Source organism: Seriola lalandi, unplaced genomic scaffold (assembly GCF_002814215.2).
Source record: "Seriola lalandi dorsalis isolate HSWRI2012SDOR001 ecotype SW California unplaced genomic scaffold, Sedor1 jcf7180002054581, whole genome shotgun sequence".
NCBI classification, from domain to species: Eukaryota; Metazoa; Chordata; class Actinopteri; order Carangiformes; family Carangidae; genus Seriola; species Seriola lalandi.
Window position 1 is genome coordinate 3,891,670 of NW_019525134.1, and position 12,769 is coordinate 3,904,438.

Sequence of the window (12,769 nt, forward strand, 5' to 3'; positions counted from 1 at the left end):
CAATCTGATTAGAACAAGAAAACTATGCATTAATATTTCTTATTGTGCTCAATTTTTACGGCAACTAAAGGGGTTTTGGGCAGAGAGAGCTGATTATCAACAGATTTCCCCTGGGAAAGACTCACTTAGCTCCATTCAGCATCATTTGATGATTAAGATTTTTCTTGTAACAAAAAGTTACACACATGTGCCTTTCTTTTCACAAGCTTAATTGTAGCCCTTGTACCTAAGCTTTCCACTGAAGACAATGCAGTTAACATGATATTGCACTCGGACGCTCGAAAAAACATCTCACATCTCTCACACAATCACACACACACACACACACACGCGCACACGGACTGAAGGTCCATCAGAGCTGAAGTGGACCATAAAGAGAACTAAGTCCACTTTCAAATGAGCTCACAATGCTTTTCTGTTGGTCCACTTTAACAGGACTGAGTTTGGTTCACTTAAAAAGGACTATATGTGAAAACACTAATATTCTGTTGCTTCTAACTTTCTCTTTGAGTCATCATTTTGCAGTTAAATATAGCTAAAACCACAGCACAGCCTTTTGTCTTTATGTGTTTGGTGATTTTGTCAGACGACGGTGTGGTTGTAAAATCAGGATTTTAGCAGCAGCAGAGCAGCCACTTGAAAACGGCTTGGAGGCTAATATGTAGACTTAATGGGCTGTTTCAGTCACTATTTCATACTTGTTCTGTTGTCTGAAAAACAGAAACATGTAAATGAGAACAGCTGTAATGGAAATTCGGCTGTATTAAAATACTGTATATGTGAGCACTGAGAATAGGAGAGAAGCAACAGATAATGGGCTGAAACTGCAGTCCAGCCATGTAATAGGTTTTGTAGCAGCATGCTAAAATATATTTTTGTATGTCTAATCACGATGCCCTGAAATAATCTAGATAAGTAAACAAAATAGCAGCAGTTAATAAAAAATAATATTGTGATGTGCTGCTGCTGTTAAAGACAATACTGTTATCATGGGTCTCACGCTGAAGTTTTGTGTTGCTGAACAGAGATGACTTCACATGCATGTAATATTCTTTGCTTCTGTCATTGATAGTATTACTACAGCTCAGATACTGATGATAACAGCTACATTTTTCTATCACACTGAGGCACTTGCTCAGTCACTCTCTACAGTGGCTGAAAGGTATATTTTGTGGCGTTATTGAATCTTTTAATTTCTACTGTAAACCAGTGCTGTCTGTGTTTTGGGGACAGTGGTGACACTTCCTTGTTTTTATAGACATAGTAAGATATCTCTTAATGAAAGTCAAACACTTTTGTTGATAAAGTCGCTCGATTCATCTCTGTGTTTCTCTATGCGTCACTCACTGTGACAGGTATGTTTGTAGTGACAATAAACTTTGAGACAGCACTCTGTGTTTTCAGGATACTGCTGTGATCAGTACTTGATTATTGCAGCTTTAAGTTTTCACAAGGGTGACTTCCTACAAACTGGGCACCTATGTTAAGAAAACTATAGGTTTACAGTACACATAGAGTACATACAGTATAACCATCATCATATTTCAGATACCGGCTCACCTGTCACCAGCCTTGGGTCCTGACCGGACTGCATTCACTCGAGCTGTCACATGCACTCCCAAAGGAGAACACCAGTGTTTTTCCACAGAATTTCCACTTGCTGGTAAACAGGGGTCACTGCCACTTCAAGTGAGCTGTCAGTATTGTCCTATTCACATGTTTTCTACCCTGTATAACCTCTGCACACTTCCCCTCTATCATTTCCATCATCTATCACAGAACTGTACCCTCTGCCCTGACGCTGACAGTGTGACATGGCAATAAAGTGTCACAGCTTACACCCAACAAAAAGCTGACTGCTTAAGGAGATGGTTGGAAGGTGGGCAGGAGTGCAGCATCACACCTCATGACAGAAACCAGATTGTGGCCATATTCAGCCTGTGGGACAAAATGTGGCTTAATCTATCTGACACAGAACTTTTTGGACAGGACAAGTTCATTCCAGCTGATAGAGGAGCTATCTGAACTATGTCAGGTGTCTGGTGCTGTGTAAAGTGGACTAATGGTCCATTTAAAAAAAGAAACTAAAGGCTAACCTGCAGTCCGCATAGGGCCACTCGATGAAAAAGAAGCTCGAAAGAATCCTTTTTTTAATGTAACCCGCTCATATTTTTCATTTAGCTACTTCCTAACCTAACCTATAATATCACCCTCACTCTTTAGTGCTGAGAGGCGTGACTCGCAGAAGAAGAGGAACAGGGCTTGAGAGAGAGCCACCACAGTGCCATCACAGCAAAGAAATTGCTGGAAAAAGGCCCACTGCTGTCAACGAGGACACTCTAGTCAGCCCGCGATGCAACTGTGCTGAGCACCAAGGTGATGAAACACTGCTGATGCAGGTGCACAGTGCCAGCAGAGCGAGGGCAAGAGGAACAAAATTTATCTCAGTGTTTCTGACGAAGCCATCCTTGGCTATATTGTCATGAGTGTTGCTGTAAAAGCAGACAAGGCCAAAGACGGCCACTGGCCTTATTTAAGGGACACATCCCAGGGGATTGAATACTGTCTTTTTGTCTGTGTGCGTGTACATTGCACACAGATTTTCAGTTTGAAGACGTGCAACATTAAGACGACACAGTAACCATTAGAAGGAGAAGCCTGAGTTAAACAGTTTTGCAGGTATCCCTTGAGGCGATGCAGAAACAGAGTCTCTATATGTTCTGTTTCATTTCAACTTCAGAGTGTGAGTGCTCACAATAGTATATAATTCTTTTTCATTTCTATCACACTTCTGTCCCTTATCTTCCTCCCAGACAAAAACTTTTAAAATAAGAGATTATTTTTCAATTTCCTACCTTTCCTCTTGGAGAGTATACATTCCCCTGTCCTCATCAAGAACCCAGATAGCATATATTCCTATCATATATTCCCTGGGTCTCTATACATTTATATAGGTGATTAAGAATATTTTTGAGCAGTTTAGTAATTGAAGTGAGAAGTATTTCCACAAAACAAGTGTGTAATTACTTATCTGTTTGCCTGTGGTTTCCTCTCAGCGCCACAATCAATTACTCTGTCCTCAGAAATGATAAATAATGAGGAAAGCTTGCGGCTAAACAGATTACAGAGAGCAAATCCAATATTTCACCTTAGAGAGAATGCAGGAAATAGCTGAAGCAAAATGGATACAGTAATGAGCCCCCTGTTGTATCTTAATATGTCTAGGTATACTGTACTGCACTCCTTGTTTTACCAGGGCACTTGTACCCGCTGGATATGTCATCCAGCCTTTACCATCTCTCGTACAAAATGTTGTAGGATGAAAAAAAAGGTATCTAATTTTTAATGTTTCATACTTTTGGTCTTATAAATAGTTGCCTAATCCTTGAAGGCCTATTTGAAATATACTGCCATTACTCTTGAGCTGACTGTATAATTGGTGCCATATTTAGTGCACAAATCAACTCTGAGTGATTCTGCAATCCTTGATGGCAGTTTGCATATAGGTGGCGGTACAGCAATATGATGAATGGAAATGGCCATAACTCAGTGATCACGAGCTTGAAAGTTTATCCTTGCACAAAGCCCTAATAGAACCTAATCATGAATCAGCGAGATTGTAGATTTTAAATATTTTGGTGCAGATCTCAAATTCAGATGCAACTTTTAAAAAATGTTCTATCATCAAAGTAACTAATTTTGAGGATTGTGCAGCTTTGGCGGCAGTATGCGCTCTCTGAATGCTTTCTAGATGAACCTGCACTTAATTCAGAGAAGGCAGTTTGCCATCGTCGCTCAAAACTCAAAACTAATCAAAGCCTGCACTCTTTCATATTTATTCTGGTCTTTCAATATATCAAACAAGCGCATTTTCAAAAACAAGTGATACACTGCTGATTTCAAGCTAAGGGGATTATGCAAAAAGCGTGTCTTTCTTGTACCTCCCAGTTATAAAACAAAGCAAGATACATCAGCCAAGAGAAAAGGAAAATGTGCTGTCTTCAATGTTTGTGGATTGCTTTTGGCTAAAAAGGAAAAAAAATAGAAGAGAACATCCTCCGGAAATTTCTGTCAGAACTGGATGAAAGAAAACGATTGAATTTTCAAGTGACTGAAGCCTGTAGCTCTGGCAATGGACAGGCGATGTCCCTATGTCCAATCACACCTATTGTATACCTCCTTTCTGTGCACTGCAATAACCATTGTAGCTGCGTCTTATAATAAGACCTGCATTGATTAGTGATACCATGACGGTAATAACCAGAAAATGAAATAGCAGGCTATAGCTCCCCTGCTGAGTGCTAGGCTGTTTAATTAGTACACCAAAGAGGAAATCAAACTGAAAGCAAAATCAATAGCTGTGGAAAAAATGTGGGGTAGCACAAAGAGGCTATATGGTTTACCTCACAAACCCACACCAGGCGTTATATGTTGCAAAACAGATCAAACGATAACCACATAATTTATTCAAAGGCCAAGTTAAGTTGACTGCTGGAATGCCAGCGAGGAAAGATCAACACAGGCTCTTTGGACCACAACACTGTTTTAGTTTTGGTCCCGTTTTTTTATCCCAAAGGAATCTTCATTACACAATATCTAAGACAAATATTCACATCATTTTTTCGATTATATGGAAAAACTACAACATGTTCAGTTAAGATCAAACCTGTGTTACCTGAGGAGATGGAGGCCAAGCGGAATGCATCAGGGTGTCGGTTTGGTGCTACAGGTTCATACGGAGATGAGTCATCCATGTCTCCACCTGAAACAATAAAAAGGACTAAATCATCAAAAGACTCATGATCACTCAACAAAAACAGAGAGGAAATTCATATCATGATTCCTTTCTCAGCCCTGGATTTTCACAGAGCAGGCTCTTTATCTTTCATTTAAGAGATCGACTGAATGCAAGATCAAAATGTAATATTAAACTGTACTGAAATCATTTCACTGTATTGAAGTGGCTGACCTACAACTGACTCCCACTATGAGTGGTTGGTTTGTTTGTTTTTGATATGGAAAACAGGATGTTCATCACGGTCAGATCATTTCCTTTTGGAGAGAGTATTTGTTCCTGCTGTGGTGTGATTTGGTGGAGCATTCGAAGGACTAAAGCGTGAGCAGTGCATCTTTTCTTGCTAACAATGTCTTGCCAGAGCTGATTGTAAGAAGAAAAAAAAAAAAAAAAAAGTTAAAAATCAAATTAGCACTCAACTGACTGAGTTCCTCCCATGTGCCCGCTTCTCTGTAGGCCCTAATCCTGCATTTAAAATTCATAGCCATTCGGGGTGATTGAGACAAACCCTCCAGTGTGTAATAGCTTTGCATTCTGATCCCAACAGAAACACAGCGAGGGTGTTGTGAGGAAGGCTCGGAGACCCGCTGTTAAAAATGAGAAAATCTGAAACCTGTTGGTACAAGCCGATGCTGCATGGACAACCAATCAGTAGATCCAATCAATAGATACAGTACATTCTGTTTATCAACATGTTCCTCGGATTCTTTTGAAAAGATGATGCGAGCTGATAAAACGCTGTCTTCTAGCTGCTGTGATAATGGGCAAGGCTTGTGTGGAAGCTGTATTTGTTTGTGCGTGTGTGTGTGTGTGTGTGTGTGTGTGTGTGTGTGTGTGTGTGTGTGTGTGTGTGTGTGTGTGTGTGTGTGTGTGTGTGTGTGTGTGTGTGTGTGCGCCTCCGGTTACTGGTTCATACAATACAGAGTTATTCATTTCTCCTGTGATTATATTTAATCATATAATATCATAATAATATAATAAGAGTCAGAAATAAGGCATGATAACATCAGCTATATGTAATCATACTTCACCAGAGGTGGAATGCAAGTTATACAAGTTGAATTTGTTCATTAAAATTAATCAAGAGCAAGGGACGATATCTACATGTGCACTGGCACACAGTGAAGAGGAATGACTAAACTGGGAATTACTAAAGGGAATTTTCTATCATAATTTGTCCACAGAGTAAACAAAACCAACCTCAGACTTGTGTGCGTCCACAGAGTCACTGCTTTATGTGCAGTTCTACATCTCTCTTCTAAATCAATATTGACAATCATAACAAGATGGAGCAGCTCAGCTGGCTATTCTCTGAGCACATATAGCTATTGACATCTGGCATAGTTGAGGATTGTATGTTTTTGTTGTTTGAGAGAGAGAAAAGAAGCAGCGGAGAGACAGTTCAGCGACACAAAGGAGAGAAAAGAAAAGACAGATGACGACAGAGGAAAATCAGAAGAAGAGAGGAGTAACATAAAGAAGGCGAGGGAGAAAATTACCTAAATCCCCCAAGTTTTGAGCGTATGAGCCTTTCTTCCTTGTCTTTTTTTGTTTGTGTGTTGAAAGATATGCGTGCACATGAATTTATTCGAAAGAGTATTTCTGTCTTTTTTCCTTCTGCCGTCAGCCTTATCTCTGTTTTTACATTTCTGTTGAGTCAGAGGGACGTGAGAGGGGACTGGACTCCAGGTCTCTCACTATGTGTAACTACAACAATTACCATCTAAAGGCTTTAGAAGCTTTTCAAGAGTTCAATACAACCACGTACTCAGAAAACAAACTCCTTAACCCTCCTTCTATGTTTTTTCAGCAGCAACCACAGTGACTGTGTACTTCAAAAAAGGGGACAGATGTTCCACAGAAAAGTGTAACGCTTCATCTGGTACACCAAGAAGACTTTGTACAGTACAGAGTAGCCCTGTCTTTTTCCAAAAACACAACATCTTGTTACGAGGCATTATGCCTACACAGCTCCTTGCAGTTTAGAGAAGCTTCACTGCACAATCAGCCGGGAATCAAACGGTCATAGGGCGCATTAAATTTCATTACACCCAACTGTACAGTGTGTACTGTGGTGACCCTGTAAAACAATAATGTCAAACACTAACAGTAGCTGTACTTAATGAATTTTAGAAGCTTACTTACATGGATGTTACCAGCTGTGGTGAATCATAAAATTGCAAAACACAATATAATCACACCCGCCCTCAGGATGTAAAAAACCCCACAGCAGGAGCCCTTGTTGTACTTTAAAAAAAAAAACTGCTCTTTGACAGTCACCCTGGACCCAATTATGCATCCATCAAGTAATAGAAAATTCTTCCCAGCTGTTTAGTGATAAGATGTTTTTAGCCGCAGGGCAACAACTGATCGCTTTAATTAAGCCTCCGTTTGACTTCATTTGCTCTGACAGTATGGAGCATGACCGGCACGGTTCAGACAGACAATCAGGCTTCTCCCTAGTTAAAGCTTGAGAAGAATACTGCTTTTAAGTGGATTCACAGCTCTCTCCTTTGCCATAAGGGTTTTTATGAAGTTGTTAGGCTCCATCACTCATCCTTTTCATATGCATTATCAATGAGCTCAACTCCTGAGGTGATGGAAACTGTCCTATGGATTTTTTTAGTGACATTCTTGGCAAACCGTTTATGGCTGGAAGCAAAGTCAATTTTAATAACTGTCATTCACCTTGCTGTGTTTTCAAAGGTGCCCTATATCAATTGTGCTCCTGTTTAATATTGATTTTATATTGTTCCCTATTTTTGCTGCCGGGGAGTTTGGAGAAGAAAAAAAACAAACTCTCATGTTACATATTAGTTCTTATTCAAATATTAGCAATATATTACAACACTATTTCTGTTTTTCTATTAATTACATACAAAGAAAGCTTAGCACAGGCCTGAGCAGCCTGGAGCACAGCCGGAGGTCCTTTGCAGAGCCCTGCTGGCTGTTGCATAAACTCGGCTGGCAACAAAAGGTGACCGAGCCTTTGTCAGAGCTCCCAAAGTTTGCAAATGAGCTGTCAGTGGAGTTCAGGCCAGACAGACCAGTCTCCTCTTTAAATTGCCTCTCAAGGCACACTTGTGCTTTCTGTTTTAGAGGAAACACTGGAATATGGGAATTCACATTTTTATTACATTAGGATAAAATGCATTAATCTTTTCTCGCAACTTCCTCCCATAATGTGCTCATTTCGACAAAGAAAAGATAAAGTGATACCACAAATGCATCTTTCTTCAAACTGTGCTTAACTGAACACAAGTTGAACCATAAATTTAGTTAACGGCTCAGCTTTTGAAGTGATATTGACATTTTAAACTCAATTTCAAACCATACAAATAGGATATTGGATTAGCTCAGAATAATATTTCAAGTCACAATTCCAATCCAGTGTGGCATGGTGGGCAAACACAGCTGAGAAAATGAGTGCTGAAATTTTCAGCCTTCCCTTTGGCAATGCGAACGCGATGTTAATATGAATAGTTACACACTCGCTTACCTAAATCAGCATTTTAATACCTGGTGTCAGGTACTAAATGTTGAATGGTGTAAATCCTGCAAAACTTTCAATAAAAACTGTCACCGTCTTCATGGCACAGCAGCATATTGGGAAGAACATCACAAACAGGCAGCAGCACTGCAGCCTCCCCTCACCATTTTCTTTTTTAGATCAGCATGAATGAATAGAAAACCTCATAATTTTGGATGGTACAAGTTTATAACAGCTTAAATAACCAATATTAAGCAATTTAATTATTTTCTGTGAACATGATTAGTGCTGCTGTATAATTAATTTGGCAACTGAGAAATGGCAACCCAAATAATTAATCTGACTGTATAAAATGTGTTTGACTCCTAATTGTGCTTTGAATTCCTTCATATGGAAGACAGAACACTTGGTTATGTTATTTCAACAAGCAGCTCTTTCAATTAATGATGCAGAGAGTGAAAGAGAGCGAAAGACAGGGAGAGAAAGAGAGAGGCAGCCATGCTGTGATGACAGCCGCCGGGCCTGCTAGTTGACTTCTGCGATGCACATTCATTCAGCATCGCTGTGAACCTTTCTGCCAGGAGTGAGTCTTAATGCCCACATCATGACAGTATTCACTGAGCAGAATGGGCCGTCACTCACTCTCGCCTCTGACAGAGAGCCTGAGAACTCACTCTGCTATAAAAGGCTAATCTAAACCCCCGCTACCTGGCCCCCATTCCAGCGGCACTGTCACACACTATACCAGCCTCATGGTGAATGGGAGTCATCTTGGGCAGTTCACTTTACACAGTATAGAAAATCATTAGACACACTGACGAGGACAAACAGCTCCTGTTTTGTCATCATATTTCACTGATCCGTTTCACATTTTGGGATGAAAGATGAAAGGGGAGAAGGGGGGATGAAAAGGACAATGAGGGGAAAGCTCTGAATGACCGCATTGATCACATCCAGAAGCTATCGACAGGTCCCTTCCTCTGATGATGAAGTAGCCACCTAGCGAGTGCTGGGTCCCCGGCGCAGGGAGAGAGAAAGTAGAGAGGACATATTCAGCATGCAGGAGCCCGCTTCCTCTATCCCCTGACATGCAGGGCAGGCTGGAAAAATGTTCTGCTTATGACAGTGGATGGCTAAGGTAATGGCCGGTGACTGCTACCATTGCTCATAGTAATGATGGTTTCACCCAGGAATACTGTGTACCTTTGTAACCCGCTCCCCTCCTCTGTAGTTTCCTCCCATGACTCTCTCTTTCTTCCTCTCGCTCTTTCAATCTTTGGTTTTCTTTGTCTCTCTCTTAACCCCCCCGTCATTTATCTACTGTCCTGTCCCCACCTCCTGTCCCCACATCCTGTCCGCACCTCCTGTCTGCACCTCCTGCCTGCTCTCTCGCCCTCTCCATTTATCCTGTGCCCTGCCTTGCTCTCTCATGATGTGCACAGCATTCTTACACTGTTTCATGCAACTTCTTGTATTAGCATGATGCAGTAACATATTGAGAGGATGACCTTTGCAATGCTGACAGTCCAGAAAATGGAGGAAATAAATCATTCCACAAAATTGTCTGGTATTCTCGTTGTTTCATGTTGGGATACAGTCTCCTCTCACATTGAGCTGGAGCAGACTGGTGTGGTCCACTGGTGGAGCGCTCCTTTCTCTCTCTGCAGTAAAAGTTGGCCCGGCTAATTAAACTGCTCTGAAAGGTCCTCACAAAAGATCTTCGATTCCTACTTTGAGACCAAGGCTGTGATTTCAAAGCTGAGGCCATGAAATAATGTATGTTGTAGATGTGGAACTTATTGTTTAAATTACCAATTCTACTGCAAACCTGCAAGGCTATATCCACATGAGGTTCAGAGCACACGAGAGAGAGAACCATACAATACAATATCCCTGTATATAGCAGCCAATGATTCTTTCTTAGTAATTACTTCTTTTATAGATTCAAATTGCCAGACCTTATTGCCTCACACCGACACAGGCCTGTTCAGTGCAGAAACCACCCATTATCCATCAAGAATAGCTGCACTGACGCATTGAATTCAGCTGCCATTTTTCGTTAGAAAACACAATTAAGAGGTCACCATTAGCACCGTCAGTGATGGCTCAAAGGCATTTTAACACCCTTTAACTGGGGTTTCAAGCCTAAACAGGGCAGTGCAGTAACCTAAAGGAAACAACAGTATAACGATCAAGAGGGAAATATGTCCCCACATTGTACCTGCAGGGCCTTGTTATGTGAACAGATCCACACCGGTAAAGAATGTGTTTTTCAAATTAAAAATGCTTCAGAAAGGTAGGTCCCACCACCTGCTGTAATGTGTGAAAATGCTTTCTGCTGCTGTTTCACGAAGACACAGCAAGCATCAAGCAACACTTGACGATGGCATTGAGTCACGTTGTTGTGACACTCAGGCGCTCTGTACTGTATCAGGCGTTTTCTCAGCAGCAATACCGTGTTTCATCACAAAAGTTGTCAACTTCCAAACACCTTTCAAAGATTCAGGCCTGTCACTGGACTTGTGCAAGTAGAGAAAACTCATCCTGTTCCTAAGTGCCTGGACCTTGTTTGCTATTACTGATGTAATTTACAGTTACAGCTCATGGACACAGGACACACTGCAGCTTGAGGGCCTTTCCACCAGGGCATTTTATGGCGAGTCTGGTCTGACTTGGCTAAAGATCAAATGATTAACTTTCTAGTCTCAAGGTAGACTCTTCAGTTTGCTTTCAAATAAGAATGAAATTTTCAGTTTTCAGTGAAGGAGCAGTGAACTTCCACGAGAAAGAGTGGTTAAGACGGGTGCATGTGGTTTAAAGCTTATACATGAACAATGTTTACTTAATCACTCTGAAATTCACAGCAATGTCAAATGGCTACAGACACCAGGCATTACACCTACTGACATCACACCACCTGGTTACATCACATGTTCCCTTTTATCCTTATTGTTATCATTTTGAACTTTTTCTTTCATGCCCTTCTTATGATAATCAGGCCTAAATAACTACCACAGTGTTGGAGAGCATTTTTTAAATATTGTTTTCAGTAAAAAAGAAATTAATACTGGAAGTTAAATTTGAAAACACAATTTTTCAAATTGTATTTACAAATGCAGCACTATTTTTTGATTTCATATTTTCTTTATTTTTCTGTATACGAATACAAAATGCACCTACTTATCAATATTTTAGGCCTGTTTTTCTTGGTGAGAGAAGAGCAACAGTTTTTCTTTCTTTCTTTCTTTCTCATCTTGATTTTTATTCACAGTTGATGATTAGACACACACCTGGCTTTACCCTACCTTTGACCATAATTGTCTTAAAACTAAAGGTGTTTAATTTTATGCATTCACTTGGAGGCCACTCACCTAATGTAAAATGCTATCACTACTATACTAATAGGGGTGAAAACTCATATAACTGCACACATTTTGTCCTGAGCCTTTCATCTATGTGTATATGGATAATTATTACTACAATATATTATAAATATCCATTCCAAACCTGAAACCACTATTTCACTATTACAAAAACAAAAGGAACTGATGAAAGAAAAACATCTGACAGTAAGGTTTGTTATTATTTTCAGTATTTTTTAGAGTTCTTACTATTGCATTAGTTTGTAGTAATAATGAAGAAGCAGCATAGTAATGAATTTCAAGATGCAGACTTTACCAGGATCAGTTTGAATGTTTAAGATGACTGATTTTCCGCATATCACTTAAAGTACACTCCCTAGACTGATCCACACGGTGAATACTTCTGACTTATGGTCTTTTCGTTGACAAAGTCCTTTTGATCTAGAAAATACAGACCTTCAAGATTAAACATGCAATGCTGGGCACATTTAAATTGAGTCATTTCTGATTTGAGTGCAAACGTCTCGGGCTTGTTCTTTGCGTGATGTTCTGGAAGCGATCCTTCCTTTACTCACACATTAAAAATGTGTGGTCTGATTATTACAGTGTCTTAATTCTGAGCAGCTAACCATGGACCTGCATAAATATTTATTATGCATATTTGCCTTGTATTTAATTACCTATTTTTCTATTGAGCACAGTTTGGGTAGGAATATGTGAAGAAATGATCATGCAGTTCTTTGATGCATTGATGTTTTGTTCTTACTTGAGAATGAAAGTACAAAATCATCAGCATTAACGAAAAAAACACTCTTTAATAAGTGGCCTAATAATGGATGTGGTCCTAAAAAAAAGCTCAACTTTATGTCTTTACATTTCACAGGAAAACAGTCAAATCTAAATTCATTTGCTCTGACAAAAAAGGAACATAGAGCCCTCTGTCTTTCTGAAGACATTTGATTTGTTTTTCCTGTTTGCTGTGTTTGTCCATTATAGGGAAACATGATTATTTTTGTTCAAAGATACACTTTTAATGAACTTTTGCAACATTCACCTGGTTTTGTATTTGAAATGAAGAATGTTAATATACAAACTAACTGTGGTGACCTTGCCCGAGGCAGT

General features: G+C 39.9%; 1 protein-coding gene across 1 annotated transcript in view; it reads right to left on the reverse strand.

Annotated features, from left to right (window-relative positions):
• The window catches only part of LOC111663805 (GDNF family receptor alpha-2-like), a 45,427-nt gene that overhangs the window by 27,641 nt on the left and 5,017 nt on the right, over nt 1-12,769 (reverse strand). Inside the window, exon 3 of the mRNA XM_023418137.2 lies at nt 4,676-4,762. Coding sequence (XP_023273905.1) covers nt 4,676-4,762 — 87 coding nt within the window. The remainder of the gene's footprint in view (nt 1-4,675; nt 4,763-12,769) is intronic.